At 42.7% G+C, this 25,942-nt stretch overlaps 1 protein-coding gene across 3 annotated transcripts in view; it reads right to left on the reverse strand.

The window, feature by feature from the left end:
* The window catches only part of slc13a3 (solute carrier family 13 member 3), a 69,729-nt gene that overhangs the window by 36,174 nt on the left and 7,613 nt on the right, over window positions 1–25,942 (reverse strand). For all 3 annotated transcript variants that reach the window (XM_060932207.1, XM_060932206.1, XM_060932205.1), the window contains exons 2-3: window positions 23,810–24,075; window positions 3,684–3,847 (exon numbers count right to left, since the gene is read on the reverse strand). In XM_060932207.1, the coding sequence (XP_060788190.1) occupies window positions 3,684–3,847; window positions 23,810–24,075 (430 nt within the window). The remainder of the gene's footprint in view (window positions 1–3,683; window positions 3,848–23,809; window positions 24,076–25,942) is intronic.

The following is a 25,942-nucleotide window of genomic DNA, read 5'->3' on the forward strand; positions in this document are numbered from 1 at the left end:
ATTGCCTATCGGCCAGATGAGCTAATAAGTCAATATTATTATTCTAACTTGTTAGTTAAGTTGTAATAGATAAATATGGCAATTGATATTGTTATAAATAATTAAGAATACATTAATTATCATTGATAATTTTACTAATTTTCTAATTTTCTTAAAATTATTTGCAAAAGTGCAAAATAAGAGTCTTAATATAAGTCTTAATATAAACCATGAAGTCAGAAGAGAAAAAAAAACCCTAATCAACACACGCTGACCAATCAAAATTGAACATATAACAGCACTCTAGTCTAATGTGTAATAATACTTCATAAGCATGATTATTCTGAAGACTAAGTTTATGAATTATAAGACCATGTGAGTATACAGTGCTCAGCGTAAATGAGTACACCCCCTTTGAAAAGTAACATTTTAAACAATATCTCAGTGAACACAAACAATTTCCAAAATGTTGACCAGACAAAGTTTAATATAACATCTGTTTAACTTATAACGGGAAAAAGTAAGCTTAATAATATAATTTAGGTTACACATTTTTCACTTTTACTCAAATGAGGGTGGTGTAAAAATGAGTACACCCCACAACAAAAACTACTACATCTAGTACTTTGTATGGCCTCCATGATTTTTAATGACAGCACCGTCTTCTAGGCATGGAATGAACAAATTGACGACATTTTGCAACATCAATCTTTTTCCATTCTTCAACAATGACCTCTTTTAGTGACTGGATGCTGGATGGAGAGTGATGCTCAACTTGTCTCTTCAGAATTCCCCAAAGAAATTAATTTCTTTACACCACAAAGGTGAAGGCTACAAGATCATCAGCAAAGCTTTACTTATCAGTCAGAATAAGTGGTACAAAAATTTAAGAAAGATGGAACTGCAACCATCTCACAGAGACGTCCAGGTCATCCACGGAAGTTAACACCTCGACAGGAGCATCTTCTGATGAGAAGGGTTGAAGAAAATCGGCATGTAAGTTCACTGCAGTTATCTAAAGAAGTAGAAAGCCAAACTGGGGTGACTATTTCCCGTGACACAATACGGCGTACACTGCAGAGGAATGGCATGTATGGATGCCGTCCACGAAAGCCTCTCCTAAAGTCCAGGCACAAAAAAGCCTGCCTAGAGTCTGCCAGGGCCCATGCTGACAAAGATGAAGACTACTGGGACTCTATACTCTGGAGTGATGAGACCAAGATAAATGTTTTTGGAACTGATGGCTTCAAAACTGTATGGCTTTGCAAAGGTGAGGAATACAAAGAAAAATGCATGGTGCCTACGGTGAAACATGGTGGTGGCAGTGTCCTTATGTGGGGCTGCATGAGTGCTGCTGGTGTCAAGGAACTGCATTTCATTGATGGCATCATGAATTCACAGATGTATTGCTCTATACTGAAAGAGAAGATGCTACCATCACTCCGTGCCCTTGGTTGTCATGCACTTTTCCAACATGACTAAACACACATCTAAGACCACTGTTGGATTTCTGAAGAAGAACAGGGTGAAAGTGATTCAGTGGCCAAGTATGTCTCCTGATCTGAACCCAATTGAACACCTACGGTATGGGGAATTCTGAAGAGACAAGTTGAGCATCACTCTCCATCCAGCATCCAGTTACTAAAAGAGGTCATTGTTGAAGAATGGAAAAAGATTGATGTTGCAAAATGTCGCCAACTTGTTCATTCCATGCCTAGAAGACTTGGTGCTGTCATTAAAAATCATGGAGGCCATGCAAAGTACTAGATGTAGTAGTTTTTGTTGTGGGGTGTATTCATTTTTGCACCACCCTAATTTGAGTAAAAGTGAAAAACGTGTAGCCTAAATTATATTATTAACCTTACTTTTTCCCATTATATAACCCCGATTCCAAAAAAGTTGGGACAAAGTACAAATTGTAAATAAAAACGGAATGCAATAATTTACAAATCTCAAAAACTGATATTGTATTCACAATAGAACATACTGTAGACAACATATCAAATGTCGAAAGTGAGACATTTTGAAATTTCATGCCAAATATTGGCTCATTTGAAATTTCATGACAGCAACACATCTCAAAAAAGTTGGGATGGGGCAATAAGAGGCTGGAAAAGTTAAAGGTACAAAAAAGGAACAGCTGGAGGACCAAATTGCAACTCATTAGGTCAATTGGCAATAGGTCATTAACATGACTGGGTATAAAAAGAGCATCTTGGAGTGGCAGCGGCTCTCAGAAGTAAAGATGGGAAGAGGATCACCAATCCCCCTAATTCTGCACCGACAAATAGTGGAGCAATATCAGAAAGGAGTTCGACAGTATAAAATTGCAAAGAGTTTGAACATATCATCATCTACAGTGCATAATACCATCAAAAGATTCGGAGAATCTGGAAGAATCTCTGTGCGTAAGGGTCAAGTCCAGAAAACCATACTGGGTGCCTGTGATCTTCGGGCCCTTAGATGGCACTGCATCACATACAGGCATGCTTCTGTATTGGAAATCACAAAATGGGTTCAGGAATATTTCCAGAGAACATTATCTGTGAACACAATTCACCGTGCCATCTGCCGTTGCCAGCTAAAACTCTATAGTTCAAAGAAGAAGCCATATCTAAACATGATCCAGAAGCGCAGACATCTTCTCTGGGTCAAGGCTCATTTAAAATGGACTGTGGCAAAGTGGAAAACTGTTCCGTGGTCAGACGAATCAAAATTTGAAGTTCTTTATGGAAATCAGTGACGCCGTGTCATTCGGACTAAAGAGGAGAAGGACGACCCAAGTTGTTATCAGCGCTCAGTTCAGAAGCCTGCATCTCTGATGGTATGGGGTTGCATTAGTGCGTGTGGCGTGGGCAGCTTACACATCTGGAAAGACACCATCAATGCTGAAAGGTATATCCAGGTTCTAGAGCAACATATGCTCCCATCCAGACGACGTCTCTTTCAGGGAAGACCTTGCATTTTCCAACATAACAATGCCAAACCACATACTGCATCAATTACAGCATCATGGCTGCGTAGAAGAAGGGTCCGGGTACTGAACTGGCCAGCCTGCAGTCCAGATCTTTCACCCATGGAAAACATTTGGCGCATCATAAAACGGAAGTTACAACAAAAAAGACCTAAGACAGTTGAGCAACTAGAATCCTACATTAGACAAGAATGGGTTAACATTCCTATCCCTGAACTTGAGCAACTTGTCTCCTCAGTCCCCAGACATTTACAGACTGTTGTAAAGAGAAAAGGGGATGTCTCACAGTGGTAAACATGGCCTTGTCCCAACTTTTTTGAGATGTGTTGTTGTCATGAAATTTAAAATCACCTAATTTTTCTCTTTAAATGATACATTTTCTCAGTTTAAACATTTGGTATGTCATCTATGTTCTATTCTGAATAAAATATGGAATTTTGAAACTTCCACATCATTGCATTCCGTTTTTATTTACAATTTGTACTTTGTCCCAACTTTTTTGGAATTGGGGTTGTAAGTAAAACAGATGCTATATCAAACTTTGTCTGGTCAACATTTTGGAAATTGTTTGTGTTCATTGAGATATTGTTTAAAAAGTTACTTTTCAAAGGGGGTGTACTCATTTACGCTGAGCACTGTATATGACTGACTCAAACATAACACCATTCGAACACAGACATGGACAGCTATCACATAACTGCTTGCTTGATCCACACACTGTCTTGCATACCCTCAGGGTCATCTGTGATCTTGCACCTCTCCTTCAGTGTTTCCAGATTTCCGAACAAGCTTTCCAGAATGGCATTAGCAATGGGCAGCATCATGGCCGTCGTAGCAGAGTTACTTAACCACATGGACAGGAAAGAGGATGTGCACATCATCCCCAAAATCAACCTGAAGAAAAAGACACAACTGTTTACTGGTAAGTTTGACAGGAGAGGCCTACAGTAACACAGCAGCACAATCTGACAGTTACACTGCCGACTCATTGACAGTCAGACCAGATGATATTTGACATACTGATACCTGCATATTGAGGAGAATGGTGAGAAAAGCAAAGAAGAAATCAATGATCACAAAGTTCCTGGATGCCACTTCCATAGCGACTCTTGTAAGGGTGGGACCAAAAAGTCCTTCCCCCAAAACAATACACAAAATGCAACTTCATTGGAACTACAGTTGGAGAACAAAATTGAACATTTTGGTCATGCACACCATCATGATGTTTGGTGACAAAAATGGGCTGCATAGAAGGGAAATCACCTGATACCACTTTAAAATATGGTTGGGGATCATGGTGGTGATGGCTAGTGTTTGTGGGGCTCTTATGAAGATGGCTTTATGAACTCTGAGATACTGCATCCCAAAGCCTAATTACCTCTGCCAGGAGATTCAGACTTGGCCAAATTTAGTTCATCATCTTTCAACAAGATGAAAGATTTTAAAGCTAGACTGCCTTTTGATTTCATAAAATCAGTGAAATGTAGTTCCCTCTGAAATTTGGTCATTGTGATATATGTTTATTTCTGCAATATCTCAAAAACAAAAACAGAGATTCTGTGGCTGGGAAGTTATTTAATTTGAGGGGATTCCCTAGCAAGTAATTTGCATGAAATCACTCGCTTCATGCAGTCAAGCAGACAGAGGAAGTCCGTGTGTGCATGCACAGGTTTACCTTCTTCTTCTTTTGGGTTTTACGGCCGCTGGCATCCACAGTGTTGCATTACTGCCAGCTACAGGTTTACATCCATTATCTGTAGTTGCTCATCCTGCTCTACAGGGTCGCAGGAAAGCTGGAGCCTATCCCAGCTGAGTATGGGCGAGAGGTGGGGTACACCCTGGACAAGTTGCCAGGTTATCGCAGGGCTGACACAGAGACAAACAACCATTCACACTCACATTCACACCTATGGTCAATTTAGAGTCACTAATTAGCCTAACCTGCATGTCTTTGGACTGTGGGGGAAACCGGAGCACCCGGAGGAAACCCACACAGACATGGGGAAAACATGCAAACTCCACACAGAAAGGCCCTCGTCGGTCACTGGGCTCGAACCCAGGACCTTCTTGCTGTGAGGCGACAGTGCTAACCACTACACCAACGTGCGGCCCACCAGTTACATCATTTTGTCGCTAAACGTATAGCTGATCACACCGAGGTGCTCGATGACTGCCGACATTTATTAGTTTGTTCCTGCATTTCCTTTCCTTCGCAACATAACGTCTTTTCTTCTCCCTTTCTGTTACTGTAGTCGATCTTCCACATTTCATTCGCATACTCACGTCCTCCATTTTTCTCTCCTGTTTCAAATTTGTATCCCACAATGCTTTGTGCGAATGGGGAAAGCCCACCACGTGATGGATGACATAGTATCTTGAATTGGGTCACAGTGAAGCAAAAAAAAAAAAAAAATAGTGGAGAATTTAGGGTCACGTGGCCTTAAATTCATTAGTTCAAAAAAACCTGATAAAATTGGAAGTCTGTGATTCTAATTCAGTGGCTTTCGGTCCACTAAAGAAAAATAATTGGGTGTCAGGGAAAATTCTTTTTATGACCTACACTTGAAAAATCTGAAAGGCAGTACAGCTTTAAGACTCATTTCCATTATAGTCAACAAATATTCCTATAGGTCTGAATGTTCCCACTAAATATACTGTAAGTTGTGGTTTATGTGGACCCTGCTGTACTAATCTAATAGAGCATATTCACTGTATCGAATTGACATGTTAAATCAATCTGCTGCATTAGGCATTGAGAAGAAATTAAAGGACGTATAAAGATGTTGGAAACAGTAGTCAAAAAATATGTTTAAAAAGGCATTAGCCTTTTTTCCAGTTCCTGGTTTGACTAATTTAGCTTTGTACTCAATTTATTATGTAATACAGCCATCATATTGAACACTCCACTCTGTTCCATTCATTTTTAAGCCAATATCTCTACTACTCCTGATGATGTCTCTGGTTATATTCATGACAGTGCTGTCAAAAATACTCATCTCATCTCATTATCTGTAGCCGCTTTATCCTGTTCTACAGGGTCGCAGGCGCCTATCCCAGCTGACTACGGGCGAAAGGCAGGGTACACCCTGGACAAGTCGCCAGGTCATCACAGGGCTGACGCATAGACACAGACAACCATTCACACTCACATTCACACCTACGGTCAATTTAGAGTCACCAGTTAACCTAATCTGCATGTCTTTGGACTGTGGGGGAAACCGGAGCACCCGGAGGAAACCCACGCAGACACGGGGAGAACATGCAAACTCCGCACAGAAAGGCCCTCGCCGGCCACGGGGCTCGAACCCAGACCTTCTTGCTGTGAGGCGACAGCACTAACCACTACACCACCATGCCGCCTGTCAAAAATACTATAATATCTTAAATGTTATTATTTTTGTCTTGCACACATTTTTTTCAATTGTACTGCTGATTAATGATTTACTTCAAAATTCCATTTAGTTTGATTTAAATGTGATGTATTTGGATAGGATTTTTTTTTAAGAAAAGGCATTTTGCCATTACTTATATTTTACTTTGATTTCTGCAGTGCATTTCTATTGATTGTTACATATATTTTCTAAAACTTGTCAGAAAAGGCAGGCACTTATGGAAGCAATTAAAGGGGAGAGCAGGTGCATCACAAACTGGTAAACAAATCCAAATCGAGAGCCTTAAATGTAGTCAGGGGAAAGCCAGGGCTCGAGCAAAGTGCAATCAGAATATAGCAGGCTGGACGTATAATCAGAGGAACAAACGGAACTCATGGGAAGTAAAAACAGTAAACAATGGCTCAGTAGGGTCAATACTTTGTACTGATTGTGTGAAGAAGGAGTTCTTAAATACTGTGGGTTGACTGCATTGGATATGAGGGGCAGGTGCAGAGGTAATTAGAATTCTGGAGAGGGAGGGCAAAATAGCGCTTGGGAGTTGTAGTCCCTGGCAGCCATGTTTGGCGGCTGCCATGAACTCTAGTCGTTCACACTGTGTGTGACAACAGTGAGCAATATACATGTATAAAGCCCACTTTCCCAAAGCATTGTAAAGATAAGATGATGTGAAGTAGTAAAGAGAATGTTCAGTGTAATGTTCATGCTATTTACCTTTGTGATGTAAGGCTTTTTGGAAAACTCCACCCAGACTGGTAATGGAGGACATGGTCAATATACAAATTGCATTAAATTGCACATTAGGATCACAGCAGAAACATTTTCTCAATCTTTTCTTCATACTTCAGTCAATATTGTTTGTCAAATGTTTGTTAGGACTGGGACTGTTTTGGCCTCTAGAGGCCACTGTTATTTCCTTTTCTGGTCATGTTTGTTTCGGGCCCCTAGAGGTCACCACTGTGTTCTGTGTTTTGTTTTTGTCTTATTGCCTGTTTCCTGCCCCGCCCTGTCCTTAATTAGTTTGTGTATTTATACCCCTGAGTTCAGTCCTCTTGTCACGGAGTCTTTGTGCTGTTATGTTTAGCTCCAGTTACCTCTGTTCTGTGTTCCTTGCCTATGTCTTTTTGGTTTTGCACTTTGCTTTTCTTTTTGGACTTTTTGGACTTTGTATTTACTGTTTTTGGATCTTCTGAGCGTTGGTATTTTTGCCTTTTCTTTTCTAGTTTTTTGGCTTTTGTATTTGACTTTGAACTTTTGGATATTTTATTTTTCCCTTCATCTTCTAAGCATTTTTTGGATTATATTTTTTTGGGACTGTAAATATTGTACATCAAGTCAAGTCAAGTTTATTTGCATAGCGCTTTGAACAATAAACATTGTCGCAAAGCAGCTTTACAGAATTTGAACAACTTAAAACATGAGCTAATTTTATCCCTAATCTATCCCCTATCCTAAAATAAACTTTTTGATACTTTTCTACTTCCGCCTCACGCCTCTGCACTTGAGTCATTCCCCTGGTGGCCTAGTGGGGGTTTGCTGGATTATCACACCAGCGAACCAGGTTCGAATCCCAGCAAAACCCTAACAGAAAGACTCCGTCATGACCGACTCAGCAGAGGCTTCTTCATCTGTCTACCCGGCCAACCTTCAGGGAATGATGGCTGCGTTAACACGTCTCGGATCCACCATGGACACTCGTGGACGGACTCTCGCAAGCCAACGTGAGACCCTTGCTCGCCACGAGGTACTGCTTCAGCAGATTGGGAGAACCCTGGCACAGCTGACTTCTCTACCCCCATCTCCTCCGCCTGCTCCTGCTCCACTATCTGCTCCAGTGCCTCCTGCCATGCTGCCTTATTCACCTCGCGAACCCAGCCTTCCTGCACCACAGAGGTATGACAGCAAGCACAAGGAGTGTCGAGAGTTCCTTACCCAGTGTCAACTCACCTTTGAGCTTCAGCCTACCACCTACACTACGGATCACCGCAAGATTGCCTTTGTGATAACCTTGTTAGCTGGTAAGGCGCGAGCCTGGGCTACTGCTGTCTGGCAGAGACAGGGACCTGAGTGCTCTGATTTCCAGCTGTTTACTGAGGAGATGCTGCGTGTCTTTGATCAAGCAGACATCAGTAAAGACGCAGCCAGAAAGCTCATGTCCATCCGGCAAGGGGGAAGCATCGCAGACTACGCCATCTCGTTCCGGACGCTCGCAGCAGTAAGTGGATGGAACGAGACTGCCCTGGTGTCAGCCTTCCACCATGGTCTGTCTGACCCCATCAAAGACGGTCTGGCTTCTATCGGATGCCCAAGTGACCTCGAAACACTGATCTCACATTCTACTCGTCTGGACAACAGGATGAGAGAACGCCGCCAAGTCCTGAGCCTCCCCGGCCTCCCTGCCTCTACCTGGAGCCCGTCTACCTCCTCCAGTGACTGTCCAGAACCCATGCAAGTGGGTCGTACTCGCCTCTCCGCATCTGAGAGGGAGTGCAGAAGGAGGGACAAGTGCTGCATCTACTGTGGCAAGCCTGGTCACTTCCGAGCATCATGTCCTGAACTCTTGAGAAAAGGACCGCCCTGTCCAGCCGAGGGAGGGTTGTGACGGGGCCTACCCTCTCTCCCAGACTCCCTGGCCAAGGAATCTACATCCCGGTCTCCATCTCCTGGGGTGAGTCCGTCCACTCTTGTCAAGCTTTGTTAGACTCAGGGGCGGCTGGAAACTTTATGGATATCCACTTCGCCCAAAGCATCAATGTCCCGACTGCGCCTCTTGAACTCCCACTGTCTGTGTCTGCCCTCGATGGCCAAGCGTTAGGTGATGGAAGAGTCACCCAAGTTACTTCTCCAGTCTTCCTCCAGTCTCAAGGAAGAAATATCCCTGCACCTGATTCCTTCACCTGAGTTCCCAGTTATTCTAGGTCTTCCTTGGCTTACCCGCCACAACCCTCGTATAGACTGGGTCACTAGCCAGGTTGTGGAGTGGGGCCCTGCATGCCATGCCTCTTGTCTGCTCTCTAGCTCTCCTGTGTCTCCTGCCGAGCCCCCTGATCTCACCGAGTTATCTCAAGTTCCCACAGAGTACTGGGATCTCAAGGAGGTCTTCAGCAAGAGCAGGGCCGCCATTCTTCCTCCGCACTGCGCCTATGACTGTGCCATCGACTTGCTCCCTGGGACTACTCCTCCTCGGGGCCATCTGTTCTCCCTCTCTCAGCCAGAACGCAAGGCCATGGAGGAGTGCATCAAGGAAGCCTTGGCCTCTGGGTTCATTCGACCCTCCACCTCACCCGCTGGTGCCGGCTTCTTCTTTGTCAGCAAGAAGGATGGGGGTCTCCGGCCATGTATTGATTATAGGGGCCTGAACAAGATCACCGTGCGCAACCGCTATCCCCTTCCGCTGATGTCCACAGCATTCGACCTGCTCCAAGGCGCCACCATCTTCACCAAGTTGGACTTACGGAATGCATACCACCTCGTCCGTATCCGACAGGGAGACGAGTGGAAGACCGCCTTTAACACCCCGTCAGGGCACTACGAGTACCAGGTGATGCCCTTCGGACTCACCAATGCACCAGCTATTTTTCAGGCCCTTATCAACGACGTCTTGAGGGATATGATTAATCTATACGTTTTCGTCTACCTCAACGACATCCTTATATTCTCCAAGACCTTACAGGAACACCGCCACCATGTCCGCCAAGTCCTCCAGAGACTCTTGCAGAATAATCTGTTTGCTAAAGCCCAGAAATGCAAGTTTCATGTCCCCGAGGTCTCCTTCCTGGGATTTATCGTACGAACGGGGCAACTCCAAATGGACCCAGCCAAGACCCTGGCCGTCCGGGACTGGCCTACTCCCAAGTCCGTTAAGGAGGTTCAGCGGTTTTTAGGATTCGCTAACTTCTACCGCAAGTTCATCAGGAACTTCAGTTCCATAGCTGCACCTATGTCGGACCTCACCAAAAGGACTGGTGGCTCCTTTGTCTGGTCCCCTCAGGCAGAAGAGGCTTTTAATGACCTAAAACACCGCTTTTGCACGGCACCCATTCTGGTTCTCCCGGACATCTCCCAACCATTTATCGTGGAGGTGGACGCCTCGGACAGTGGTGTCAGCGCGGTGCTCTCTCAATGCTCGGAAGGGAAGCTGCACCCCTGCGCTTACTTCTCCCACCGCCTGAGCCCTGTGGAGTTCCGCTATGATGTGGGGGATCGGGAACTGCTAGCAGTCAAACGAGCCCTTGAGGAGTGGAGGCACTGGCTGGAGGGAGCGCAACATCCATTCCTGGTGTGGACAGACCATAAGAACCTGGAGTACCTCCAGCAAGCCAAGAGGCTGAACCCACGACAGGCTAGGTGGGCTTTGTTTTTCAGCCGTTTCAGCTTCACCCTATCATACCGCCCGGGCTCTAAGAACACCAAACCGGACGCACTCTCCAGGCTGTTCTCGCCCAACAACAGGAAGAGTAAAGTTGGGCCTATCATCCCTATATCCCGGATTGTGGCTCCTGTCCGCTGGGGTATTGAGGAGACCATTCGACAAGCTCAACGCCAGGACCCTGATCCTGGGACGGGGCCACCGGGCCTCCTGTACGTCCCTCGTCAAGCCCGGGCCAAGGTTCTCCAGTGGGGTCACTCTTCCCCTCTCACCGCCCACCCGGGAGCTCGGAGGACCCTGGACTTCCTGAAAAGACGCTTCTGGTGGCCTAACATGGAGAAGGAAGTGAGGTCATTCGTCCTGTCCTGTGAGGTCTGCACCAGAACCAAGAACCCGTGACAGCGTCCCCAGGGTCTCCTGCATCCTCTGCCTATTCCCCGGCGTCCCTGGTCCCACGTGGCGGTCGACTTCATCACGGGTCTCCCTGAGTCTCAAGGTAACACTGTCATATTGGTCATAGTGACGACTTCACTATGGTAACACTGTCATATTGGTCAACAATGACGAGTCGGCGTACAGGTCAGAGGTTAAACACCTTGCTGCTTGGTGTGCGGACAACAACCTGCTCCTTAACACCAGCAAAACAAAAGAAATCATCGTGGACTTTAGGAAGGAGAAGGGAGGCACCCACACCCCCCTCCACATCAATGGCATGGAGGTGGAACGTGTCTCCAGCTTCAAATTCCTGGGGACCCACATCTCAGAGAACCTGACCTGGTCTACCAACACCTCCCACCTCATCAAGAAGGCCCATCAGCATCTCTTCTTCCTAAGAACACTGAAGAGAAACCACCTGTATGCTGTCATCCTGGGCAACTTCTACCGCTGTGCAGTAGAGAGTATCCTGACTAACTGTGTTACAGTGTGGTATGGAAACTGCTCTGCTGCTGACCGCAAAGCACTCCAGAGGGTGGTGAAAACTGCCCAACGCATTATAGGTGCTCCACTTCCGGACATTGAGGGAGTCTACAAGAAGAGATGCGTGCGCCGGGCACGTAGCATCCTCAGAGACTCTTCCCACCCAGCCAACAGACTCTTTCAGCTCCTCCCGTCCAGGAGGTAATTCAGGAGTCTGCAGACCAAAACAAGCAGATACAGGAACAGCTTCTTCCCCACAGCCGTCACCCTACTGAACTCTGCCAGCAGGTGATCCCACACCCTCCTTCTACCTGTATTGACTCTTGTTGCACTTGAATAACTGCACATCTGGTTCCATAACTGTACATATTCTCTACTGTTGGATCTATTTACACAGCCAGTCTTGCATATGTGTGTATATATGTATATGCTTACATCCACACTTGAGTTTAGGTGTGCATGTATAGGTGTATGTATGTATGTATGTATGTATGTGTGTGTGTATATTCTGAATACCTATTTAACTTTTATTGTTTGTATATTCACTAGACATCTGTATTGCAAGTTAGTTCTTCAGTATATAGCCTTAAGGATAATTATAACCACCCCTTTTTTATAGCCCTACCTGTACATACTTCTCCCATAACTTTTGTACATATACTGCACAGATGTATATGTGTATATTCTGTATGCCTATTCAACTCTTATTCTTTTATATTCACAAGACATCTGCATAGCAAGTTAGCTACTTCTGTATATAGCTTTAAAGGATAATTATAACCACCCTTTTTTATAGCCCTACCTGTAGTTACTTCTCCCTTAACTACCGTACATATACTGCACAGAACTACTGAACATCCTATTTATTTATTTATCTGTACATTCTCTACTCACTATAACCGTCTCATTTGCACTAGCTGTACATAGCTGCATTCATCTATACATATTGCTTATCTGCACATACTGTATTTATTTGTATTATACTGCATTTCTGCTATTTGCACTTCTGATTAGATGCTAACTGCATTTCGTTACCCTGTATTTATACTGAGTAATGACAATAAAGTTGAATCTAATCTAATCTAATCTAATCTAATCTAATCTAATCTAATCTAATCTAATCTAATCTAATCTAATCTAATCTAATCTAATAGTGGACAGATTCTCCAAGGCCTGCCACTTTATTCCACTGTGCAAACTCCCCTCTGCCCTTGACACTGCTAAATTGTTGTTCACTCATGTCTTCCAAGTTTTTGGTCTCCCTCAGGACATCGTCTCTGACCGGGGGCCCCAGTTCTCCTCCCGAGTATAGCACGGCTTCTGCAAGAGCATCGGGGCCACTGCCAGCCTCTCCTCTGGGTTTCCACTCCCAGTCCAACGGCCAAACGGAGAGGCTCAACCAGGACCTGGAAACCACCCTGCGAGGCCTAGCTATGGATAACCCGACATCGTGGAGCACCTGGCTGCCATGGGCAGAGTACGCCCACAACACCCTGCAGTCATCGGCCACCAAGCTGTTGCCGTTCCAGTGCCAATTCGGGTTCCAGCCACCTCTGTTCCCGGACCAGGAGGAGGACGTTGGGGTGCCCTCGGTCAACCATTACGTGAGACGGTGTCGCAAGACCTGGAGCAAGGTCAGGAGGACACTCATCCAGACCTCCAGTACCAACCAGACTCAGGCCAACCGCCATAGGAGACCTGCCCACACTTTCCGCCCTGGGCAGCAGGTTTGGCTGTCCACCAAGGACCTTCCGCTGCAGGTGGAGAACCGCAAGCTTGCTCCTCGCTACATTGGCCCCTTCAAGGTTGTACACAGAGTTAACCCTGTCTCCTACCGGCTCCAGTTACCACGTACGCTAAGGATCAACCCCACATTCCATGTTTCCCTGTTGCGGCCTGTACTGGCGTCCACGTATGCCCCTGCCCCTAGGAACCCCCCGCCCCCCCGCATCTTCCAGAGTCAGACTGTGTTCACCGTGCGCCGCCTGCTGGACTCCCGCTGGGTTCGCGGGGGCCTCCAATATCTTGTGGACTGGGAGGGCTATGGCCCTGAGGAGCGCTGCTGGGTCCCAGCTCGGGACATACTCGATAAAGAACTTTGTCGGGACTTCCATTCGGCCCATCCTGATCGTCCTGGGAACGTCAGGAGATGCTCCTAGAGGGGGGGGTCCTGTTAGGACTGGGACTGTTTTGGCCTCTAGAGGCCACTGTTATTTCCTTTTCTGGTCATGTTTGTTTTGGGCCTCTACAGGTCACCACTGTGTTCTGTGTTTTGTTTTTGTCTTATTGCCTGTTTCCTGCCCCGCCCTGTCCTTAATTAGTTTGTGTATTTATACCCCTGAGTTCAGTCCTCTTGTCACGGAGTCTTTGTGCTGTTATGTTTAGCTCCAGTTACCTCTGTTCCGTGTTCCTTGCCTTTGTCTTTTTGGTTTTGCACTTTGCTTTGCTTTTTGGACTTTGTATTTACTGTTTTTTGGATCTTCTGAGCGTTGGTATTTTTGCCTTTTCTTTTCTAGCTTTTTGGCTTTTGTATTTGACTTTGAACTTTTGGATATTTTATTTTTCCCTTCATCTTCTGAGTGTTTTTTGGATTATATTTTTTTGGGACTGTAAATATTGTAAATAAACTTTTTGATACTTTTCTACTTCCGCCTCACGCCTCTACACTTAAGTCATTCCCCTGGTGGCCTAGTGGGGCTTTGCTGGATTATCACACCAGCGAACCAGGTTCGAATCCCAGCAAAACCTTAACAATGTTGGACAGAATGTAATTTACATATTGTAACATATTCAGAGAAAAATCTCAGAAGTCAATACCTTAAGGTCTGGCTTCAGAGGAATCTGGCTAATCAGCTGATTTCTCATGAGCTAATTACCTATTACAATAAATAAATAAATAAAAATATTGCACTGCTGTACTCTCATCAGGGTTAAAGTGTGATGAGGTAAACAAAATGATCAAGTCAACAAAATGATCAACTGTGCTAACCATAGGAAATAAAAACACTATAGTCTCAATGTGTTGTACAGAAACCTAAGTGAAAAGTGACGCCCCTGGTTTTCACTGTGTCTGTGCATGTACACTTAAATATTATGTCAGTGCTAAAAAGATGAGAGTGGAGATTTTTTTTCTTTTTTGTAAACGTTAGATTTCACAACCAGGGCAGATGACTGCAAACTAGCTGCAGTTCCTCTATGTTGAACTTACACCCTGTGGGATCTTTCACATTATGCTGACATTATAGTCACAATGGAACTTCCAGTATAACAGCACATTATGCCATTAGAAGAACTCATTGACTTAAATGGCAAATTAAAACTAAAACTGAAACAAAGTGTTTTAGTAAGGCACTGGGCTTCCACAAGCTGCACTGCAGCATCAATGCACCTTAGCACTGAAGTGATGCTTTGAATGCACAGCTACAAAATTATGGAATCTATTTTGTGCCAAAATGTTCATACAATACTTTTGAAATATCAAACAAAAACGACAAATCAAAATACAAAAAAACAAAAAAAGTCAATTTTCTTAGACTTGCAAACAAATTATTCGTGTAATCGTGCAAAATATCAGTCTATTACTCTTCAGAAACCTTTTATTTTTGTTCCGCATCTTTCTCAGTTTTGTTTGACGTAATTTATTTTGGTTGCGATTCCAGCTTTCTCGTTTGCGCTCCCTGACTTTTTGCTTGCAGTTTTGGCACAAACTTCATGTGAGGGTGGGCTGTCCAGGAATGCATTCCCATTGGGTAACTTGTGTTTGACTGACAGCTACGCTCAGCGATTCCCCCGGAGGCTGTTGCAGCCATTTCCTACTCGGATTCTGGCGGACTGTTTGACGAGTGACCGATCCATTGATGGTAAACAAGGATCGAGTGGACTTCAGTGGCGACTATGATCTCATCTCATCTCATTATCTCTTGCCGCTTTATCCTGTTCTACAGGGTCGCAGGCAAGCTGGAGCCTATCCCAGCTGACTACGGGCGAAAGGCGGGGTACACCCTGGACAAGTCGCCAGGTCATCACAGGGCTGACACATAGACACAGACAACCATTCACATTCACACCTACGGTCAATTTAGAGTCACCAGTTAACCTAACCTGCATGTCTTTGGACTGTGGGGGAAACCGGAGCACCCGGAGGAAACCCACACAGACACGGGGAGAACATGCAAACTCCACACAGAAAGGCCCTCGCTGGCCATGGGGCTCGAACCCAGACCTTCTTGTTGTGAGGCGACAGCGCTAACCACTACACCACCGTGCCGCCGGTGACTATGATATTGAATTAATTCAACGAAGTGTAAGTATGGGACAAATGTGTTGTATGTGTTGCAGTAGTGCACATTATGTAGGTGTGTTTAACGTTAGCAAGACAGCTATTATATTGGGTAGTGGAGCTAAGTCTAACATTTGACTTGCCACGAAACACCTGCATAATGTGCACTACTGCTACACATACAACACATTTGTCCCGTACTTACACTTTGTTGAATTAATTCAATATCATAGTCGCCACTGAAGTCCACTCGATCCTTGTTTACCGTCAATGGATCAGTCACTCGTCAAACAGTCCGCCAGAATCCGAGTAGGAAATGGCCGCAACAGCCTCCAGGGGAATCGCTGAGCGTAGCTGTCAGTCAAACACAAGTTACCCAATGAGAATGCATTACTGGACAGCCCACCCACACGTGAAGTTTGTGCCAAAACTGCAAGCAAAAAGTCAGGGAGCGCAAACGAGAAAGCTGGAATCGCAACCAAAATAAATTACGTCAAACAAAACTGAGAAAGCCTGGCGACTTGTCCAGGGTGTACCCCGCCTTTCGCCCGTAGTCAGCTGGGATAGGCTCCAGCTTGCCTGCGACCCTGTAGAAGGATAAAGCGGCTAGAGATAATGAGATGAGAGATGAGAAAACTGAGAAAGACGCGGAACAAAAATAAAAGGTTTCTGAAGAGTAATAGACTGATATTTTGCACGATTACACGAATAATTTGTTTGCAAGTCTAAGAAAATTGACTTTTTTTTGTATTTTGATTTGTCGTTTTTGTTTGATATTTCAAAAGTATTGTATGAACATTTTGGCACAAAATTGATTCCATACAAAATCTCCCATAGCTGTCCAACTGGGTTGAGATCTGGTGACTGTGAAGGCCATATCATATGATTTACATCATTATCGTCCTCATCAGACCACCCAGTGAGCCCTTGTACCCCGTGGATAGGGGTGGGGTGATCCTGAATGAGACCACTCTCATCAAGATAGAAATGTTTCATCATAACGCAAAGGTGATTAGTCAGAAGAACTTTGTACTGATCTGCAATGTTATTTGCTAAGAGAATGTGTGGACTCAACCCATTCCAGCAAAATCCTGCCCCTGCATAACAGAGCCACTGTTTTTTTCCTTTAATGTGTCAGCCAAATGAGTTTAACATGGATGATTGCAGATTTGCCTACTAGCTATCACTCACCCGCATCTAACAAGAAGTATGAATAAAACACACTTACTCATCATGTGAAATCACAAACACCTTTTTAACCCCCCCCCAGAAATACCATGAAATACCAAATATCATAGTCTTTGCAATGTGTTCATTTGCTAATTTGATGCTACATTATCTGTCTGCTTCAGGTGGGTGTTTCAACACCCCTTTCAGTGTATTACCATGGTTTGTTTATGACTAATTCAAGTCATCTCCTTTGTGAGGCATTCATCTGAATGGCCAAACGCAGTGTGGCAGATGTACTCATTTGTATACATTACATTATATTTAGCAGACACTCTAATCCAGAGCGATGTACAACATATCCAGAGCAGCCTGGGGAGCAGTTGGAGGTTAGGTGCCTTGTTCAAGGGCACTTCAGCCATTCCTGCTGGTCCAGGGAGTCAAACCAGCAACCTTCTGGTCCCAAAGCTGCTTCTCTAACCATTAGGCCATGGCTTAGGCCATAAAGTTGGCATTTACTGAACACAAGGCACAAGTCACTAGATTGCTAGAACAACATTTTCCCCGACAAGTCAGGGGAATTGTAAATTGCTAGGTAATTCATGAACTGTTTACAATCAGAATGTGCTACATTTGATAAGTCTTCTGTGCTGCAAACAAGTTTGTTCTATAAAATCTACCAAAATCACAGTAGGACTGTAGTCAACAACCTTACTGTGGTTTCTGTTTAAATATGTAACACTGATATACAGGAGACATCAAAAGTCTATACATTTTTATGGAAATGTTGGAATTACCAAGGTATCAAATATAGCATGCCTTTAAATATGCCACCACCAGAACTTGGCAAAGGTCAAAATATCTTTACATAAGATGTCCTAAGGCTGATACAGAAGCTCAAGGGGCCACCAAATGGCAGCCAAAGGCAACCGGTAGAGAGCTGCAGGAATGTATGGCAGTATGTCAACCATTCTACATACACACCCCCAAATCTGAGCCGTGGGATAGATTGAGCAAGGTGAAAGGCAGTTTTCACAAAAAAGAACAACCAAAAACCATGTGATAAAACCTTAATCTCTGGCTTTAATCTCAGAAGATATGTTTGGCATGAAGCCAATACCAAAAAACTCCATCACCAAGTGTACACAGTGCCTGATGTCAAGCATGATGGTGGACTGTGGACTGACCTAAAGACGTCTGTGCTCAGCAGATCACTTTACCTTTGAACAAAGCAAGAACCATACTGCACAGAAAAGTGGGATGAAGTAAAAATCTCACTGTGCTAAACCAAACGCACTTCTACACAGTTGTTAAATATTTTCATGTTTATGCAATCAAAGCTTTCTTATTGAAATGATGCTTTTCAAAAGTGTATTAAATCTCATTACAGGTTTTAAGATCTAATCTTGAAGTGAAAATGTGGCAGGATTTCTCTCTTCATATATAACAGTGGCGGCATGGTGGTGTAGTGGTTAGGTTAACTGGTGACACTAAATTGAGTGTGAATGGTTGTCTGTGTCTATGTGTCAGCCCTGTGATGACCTGGCGACTTGTCCAGGGTGTACCCCGCCTTTCGCCCGTAGTCAGCTGGGATAGGCTCCAGCTTGCCTGCGACCCTGTAGAACAGGATAAAGTGGCTAGAGATAATGAGATGAGATATATAACAGTTCAAGAAAAATGCTTTTTTATGATGATATTCATTATATTCATGTTATTTATGAGGCAAATTTTATTCCCTTGTTTTGCTTTGTTTAAATTAGATGATTCATTTATTATTACACTTAAATTTGAGTAGTATTTCTCTCTCATCAATAACACACCATAGATTATTTTAAGTGGACTACAAAAAAAAATCAATAAGATAAGGAGATTGTAGTGGAGGATTGCACAAGGATCTTCTTCATCCTTAGTATACTAATCAGCTCCAAGTTTGTTTGGACAAAATGAGTAAAAAAAAAACTTTCTAAGGTAATTTTTTAAATATGAACGACAAGAAATTCTTCCCAAATGCACTGAACTGAGTATTCAAATCTTTTTGTGAGCAGCATTTTAATGTTTTCTACCTGCTGGTATTTTTATTTTTAATTGTGTTTGCAACATTTTCAAGGAAAACTTCCTCCCAATTAAATGCACTCAACTGTTGAGGTAATGATTGATTTTTTTTTTTTAATTATTATTCTTGTTTTAGACCTGTCGTATATAATATACTCGTATGTATCCCTCATCAAAAAATTCCTGTGCAGGGATTGGCTAAGGATGGCTCACGTGACATAAAATAGTTCCCCCATCGATTAAGCAATGCATCTCATGACGTCAAAAAAAAAAAAACAAGGATATGGTGTGAGTCAATCATGGTATATCCTGGATACTGACATCACAATTTCAAGCTATACGGCCAACTCGAGTCACAGCTGTGACTCCGCGAACATTTCTGTGTGTGTATATCTACTGTATGTGTCATGATCATGCATGGCAAGGCAGGTGATAGAATGCTATGTATGTATGTATTTATGTATGGATGGATGGATGGATAGATAGATGTTTAAAAAAGGCAAGGTAGTGTAGTGGTTAGCACAGTCGCCTCACAGCAAGAAAGTCCTGGGTTCGAGCCCAGCGGCTGGCAAGGGCCTTTCTGTGTGGAGTTTGCATGTCCTCCCCATGTCTGTGTGGGTTTCCTCTGGGTGCTCCAGTTTCCCCCACAGTCCAAAGACACGCAGGTTAGGTTAATTGGTGGCTGTAAATTGACCGTAGGTGTGAGTGTGAATGGTTGTTTGTCTCTATGTGTCAGCCCTGTGATAACTTGGTGACTTGTCCTCTCACCCATAGTCAGCTGGGATAGGCTCCAGCTTGCCTGTAACCCTGTAATGGATGGATGTTTAAGACCCTGTTTACATGTAGCTGGCTATCTATAAAAACGGATATTTATTTATGCGGTTGCACCCATCATTTACATGTAAACGGAGGTTTCAGTCACTGAAAACGGCTGCTTTCGAAAACTCTGGGCAAAGTGGAGATTTGTGAAAACTCTGTTTTCATGCCTGCGTGTAAATAGTGGAAAACGGAGTTTTCTCCGTGTTATGGAGAAAACGGAATTTTAGCATTGTGATCTAACGGTCCCTTCTCCTTGGCTTTCAGATCTCTGGTTGGCTTTCTATTTGTTTGACATGTTTTTGACAGCCTTCCCTGGCTGTTTTTGAGCATTGTGTAAACGGAATTATTTTCTAGTACGGGGAGGAGAAGATACCCGTTTTCATAAATACCCGGCTACATGTAAACGAAGTATTAAAAAAGCAATAGCATGCTACATTGTCTATGTGCAAGTCGAAGGTCGCTCTGAGGTAAACAACAAACGTGGCTGCCTCCAGTGAGTTTATGCCAAGATTCAATCTCACAGACAAAAGTTAACACTTTAGTTGGAATTTTTTGATGAGGGAAATCAACATGCACTGTGAGGCATGGTGTATTTGATTTACATGGTTATGGATTCTCTTTGGTGACTGGTGTAGTACCATTTTCTTCAGGACTGTGCCCCTAAATAGTACTATGCCAATCACCTCAGAGAATCCACAGTTTCAACCAGCGCCTCTCAGTGCATCGTAAATTTGATTTATGTAATGAAGGTGATATCAAAGTGAAGTGAAACTCAATTTGGCTATATATACAGTGGTGCTTGAAAGTTTGTGAACCGTTAGGATTTTCTACCTTTCTGCATAAATATGACCTAAAACGTCATCAGATTTTCACACAAGTCCTAAAAGTAGATAAAGAGAACCCAGTTAAATAAATGAGACAAAAATATTATACTTGGTCATTTATTTATTGAGGAAAATGATCCAATATTAGATATCTGTGAATGGCAAAAGTATGTGAACCTCTAGGATTAGCAGTTAATTTGAAGGTGAAATTAGAATCAGGTGTTTTGAATCAATGGGATGACAATCAGGTGTGAGTGGGCACCCTGTTTTATTTAAAGAACAGGGATCTATCAAAGTCTGATCTTCACAACACATGTTTGTGGAAGTGTATCATGGCATGAACAAAGGAGATTTCTGAGGACCTCAGAAAAAATGCTGTTGATGCTCATCTGACTGGAAAAGGTTACAAAACCATCTCTAAAGAGTTTGGACTCCACCAATCCACAGTCAGACAGATTGTGTACAAATGGAGGAAATTCAAGACCATTGTTACTCTCCCCAGGAGTGGTCGACCAACAAAGATCACTCCAAGAGCAAGGCATGTAATAGTCAGCGAGGTCACAAAGGACCCCAGGGTAACTTCTAAGCAACTGAAGGCCTCTCTCACATTGGCTAATGTTAATGTTCATGAGTCCACCATCAGGAGAACACTGAACAACAATGGTGTGCATGGCAGGGTTGCAAGGAGAAAGCCACTGCTCTCCAAAAAAAACATTGCTGCTCGTCTGCAGTTTGCTAAAGATCACATGGACAAGCCAGAAGGCTACTGGAAAAATGTTTTGTGGTGGGATGAGACCAAAATAGAACTTTTTGGTTTAAATGAGAAGTGTTATGTTTGGAGAAAGGAAAACACTGCATTCCAGCATAAGAACCTTATCCCGTCTGTGAAACATAGTGGGGGTAGTATCATGGTTTGGGCCTGTTTTGCTGCATCTGGGCCAGGATGGCTTCTCATCATCGATGGAACAATGAATTCTGAATTGTACCAGCAAATTCTAAAGGAAAATGTCAGGACATCTGTCCATGAACTGAATCTCAAGAGAAGGTGGGTCATGCAGCAAGACAACGACCCTAAGCACACAAGTCATTCTACCAAAGAATGGTTAAAGAAAAATAAAGTTAATGTTTTGGAATGGCCAAGTCAAAGTCCTGACCTTAATCCATTCGAACTGTTGTGGAAGGACCTGAAGCAAGCAGTTCATGTGAGGAAACCCACCAACATCCCAGAGTTGAAGCTGTTCTGTATGGAGGAATGGGCTAAAATTCCTCCAAGCTGGTGTGCAGGACTGATCAACAGTTACTGGAAATGTTTAGTTGTAATTATTGCTGCACAAGAGGGTCACACCAGATACTGAAAGCAAAGGTTCACATACTTTTGCCACTCACAGATATGTAATATTGGATCATTTTCCTCAATAAATAAATGACCAAGTATAATATTTTTGTCTCATTTGTTTAACTGGGTTCTCTTTATCTACTTTTAGGACTTGTGTGAAAATCTGATGATGTTTTAGGTCATATTTATGCAGAAATATAAAAAATTCTAAAGGGTTCACAAACTTTCAAGCACCACTGTATATATTTTAAAAAAAAACACCATTATTATATATGGTGCATGCTGTTATTGGAAAATAATCAACAACACAGTAGTTTAATGTGTGTGGAAGTATTTTACTCCTCTGGTATAACAGCAATTTGCCAATAAAATACTATATACTGTTTATATAAAATAATGACTTCTCTGTTTAAAGTTACATTTAATGTGAGACATGTTTGTTCCTATTACCAGTTCCTGTTAAGATATTTGAATGAGTGCATTAATATAAACCTTGCTGTTGCAGTTTCCATCTGAGCCATGCTGTTATACAGCATCAGGTAAAAGTTTGGACAGACCTTCTAATTCAATATTTTTTCTTTATTTTTATTAATTAAAAGATACTTCATGTCTTAAAGTAATGATGGATTTCGTTTCTCGACTTAGTTGAGCAGTTCTTGATATAATATGGATTACTACAGTTGTGGAATAGGGCTATTTACTGTATTTTTATTATTTACTGTTTACTGTTTGATATCAAACACATTAAGAAGGCAAGAAATTGCACTAATTAGCTTTTGACATGTTAATTGAAAAGCGTTCCAGGTGACTACCTCATGAAGCTGGTTAAGATTAAGCCAGTAGTGTGCAAAGCTCCATCAAGGTAAATGCTGGCTACTTTGAAGAATGTAAAATATGAAATGTATTTTTTTTAGCAGTTTTCTGCTTACCACATAATTCTAGATATGTTCCAGATGTTATTTCATAGTTTTGAGGTCTTCAGTTTTCTATGATGTAGAAAACAGTCAAAATACAGACAAACCTATGAACGAGTGGGAGTGCCAAAACTTTTGACTGGTACTGTAAAAAAATAATTTGGTCAGTATCATGCACTTAGTCTTTTATATATAGACTAGCTGCAAAAAAGAGTTTTACTTTTGTTAGAAGAAACAGAACTTTTTTTCTCTCGTTGTGAACTGAAATCAAACCTCTAAAAATTCCAAATAAAGAATTTTACAAGGAGATTCTTCTTGTCCTAGCCATAAAAAGGAAAATAATCTTTTACGTTTTGTCACTTTCTCTAAAAATAAATGTTTCTTGATGTTTGAAGGGGTATGATTCGGCTAAAGAACTGTGAACTACATAAATTAGGATGGATTAAACATGTCAGAATTAATGTCAAAATTTCTTCCTTGCAGACTGAACTTGGTTCATTATGTTCTGTTCCGCTCTCCTGTGATACGTATCCTCTTGTCACAATGTTTTTTTAAAATGATGTTAAGCTTCAGCAAATTGCCTCTTTGCTTGCTTTTCATGTAACATTTTTTTGTACTATTTATTACCTGTATGCCTTATAGAAGTATACACTGAATGTAGAATTACACCACACTGCAAATTATATATAATAAAATGGAAAGAATATAAAATGCTTGTATATGGTGCATATTAGTAAATGACTTATGTATGATTATATTTTCTTATTAGACTATAAAATATATTCTTACCAGGCTGGTTTCACGCCAACAATCTTGAGCACTCTGAGGGCGATACGTCTATGTAAGCCCCACTCCTCAATTGCAGCTGCCATTACTAGGCCACTCAGGAAAAGGAAGTTAGTCTCTAGGAAGTATTGAGGACAGACCTTCTTGGAGGGTAGAATACCCATGGTGGGGAAGAGGCAGATTGGCAGCAAGGCAGTAACAGCTAGAGGAAGAGCTTCTGTACACCAGTATGTTGCCATCAGGAGCACCACATATAGACATTTGCCCTCCTGCAGAGAAGCAAGAAGAGGGATGGACAATAAAAATTTGGGAGCAAAATAGTTGGATGGTGAGAAGATAGATGGTTGGATGGATGGACAAAGTGATTTGATATACTGTATACTGTGTAGATGAATGAATGGATAGGTGATATATGGATACATAGCTGAACTTACAGTTTCCAAACAGTGGGTTCAAGACGTAAAGACAGAGGGAGACAACATAGATGGATGACAACATAGGTTAGGATAAATTTGTCTACATTAAAGGCATCAAAAACTGGCAGCACATAACATCAAAGACAACCTAAACTAGATATAATTTAGGCAACATCAATCTACATACAACTGCAAAGCTAAAAATAAAGCTACAGTGTCTTGCAAAAGTATTCATCCCCCTTGGTGTTTGTCCTGTTTTGTCACATTACAAGCTGGAATTAAAGTGGATTTTTGGAGGGTTAGCACCATTTGATTTACACAGCATGCCTACCACTTTAAAGGGGCAAATTGTTGTTTTATTGTGACACAAGCAATAATTAAGATGACCCCCCCCCCCAGAAATCTATGCATAGGTATTCACCCCCCACCTCCCCAAAGTCAATACTTTGTAGAGCCACCTTTTGCTACAGATCTCTTGGGGTATGTCTCTATTAGCTTAGCACATCTAGCCACTGGGATTTTTGCCCATTCATCAAGGCAAAACTGCTCCAACTCCTTCAAGTTAGATGGGTTGTGTTGGTGTACAACAATCTTCAAGTTATGCCATAGATTCTCAATTGGATTGAGGTCTGGGCTTTGATTAGGCCATTCCAAGACACTGAAATGTTTCCCTTTAAACCACTCCAGTGTAGCTTTGGCAGCATGTTTAGGGTCATTGTCCTGCTGGAACGTGAATCTTCATCCCAGTCTCAAACCTCTGGCCGACTCAAACAGGTTTTCCTCCGGAATTGCCCTGTATTTAGTGCCATCCATCTTTCATTCAGTCCTGACCAGCTTTCCTGTCCTTGCAGATGAAAAACTTCCCCACAGCATGATGCTGCCACCACCATGCTTCACTGTTGGAATGGTGTTCTCAAGGTGTTGGGTTTAAGCCACACATGGCATTTCCCATGATGGCCAAAAAGTTAAATTTTTGTCTCATTTGACCAGAGAATCTTCTTCCATGTGTTTAGGGAGTCTGCCATATGCTGTTAGACAAATTCCAAATCTGTTTTCTTAAGCAACAACTTTTTTTCTGGCCACTCTTCCATAAAGCGCCGCTCTGTGGAGTGTACGGCTTAAAGCGGTCCTATGGACAGATACTCCCATCTCTAATGTGGATCTTTGCAGCGCCTTCAGTGTTATCTTTGGTGCCTGTATTGCATCTCTGATTAATGCCCTCCTTGCCTGTGAGTTTTGGTGGGCAGCCTTCTCTTGTCAGGTTTGTAGTGGTGCCATATTCTTTCCATTTTGCTATAATGGATTTAATGGTGCTCCCTGGGATATTCAAAGTTTGGGATTTTTTTTATTACCCAACCCTGATCTATACTTCTCCACAACTTTGTCTCTGACCTGTTTGGAGTGCTCCTTGGTTTTCACGTTGCTTGCTTAGTTGTGTTGCAGAGTCAGGGTCCTTCCAGAACAGGTTGATTTATACAGACATCATGTGACAGATCATGTGACACTTTGATTGCACACAGGTGGATCTTAATCAACTAATTATGTGACTAATGAAGTGAATTGGTTGGACCAGCTCTTATTTAGGGGTAACATACGAAAGGGGGTGAATACTTATGCACACTCCAGATTTCTGTTTTTTCATCTTAATTATTGTTTGTGTCACAGTAAAACAACAATGTGCACCTTTAAAGTTGTAGGCATGTTGTGTAAATCAAATGGT

This window comes from Neoarius graeffei, chromosome 10 (assembly GCF_027579695.1).
Source record: "Neoarius graeffei isolate fNeoGra1 chromosome 10, fNeoGra1.pri, whole genome shotgun sequence".
In the NCBI taxonomy this organism is placed as follows: Eukaryota; Metazoa; Chordata; class Actinopteri; order Siluriformes; family Ariidae; genus Neoarius; species Neoarius graeffei.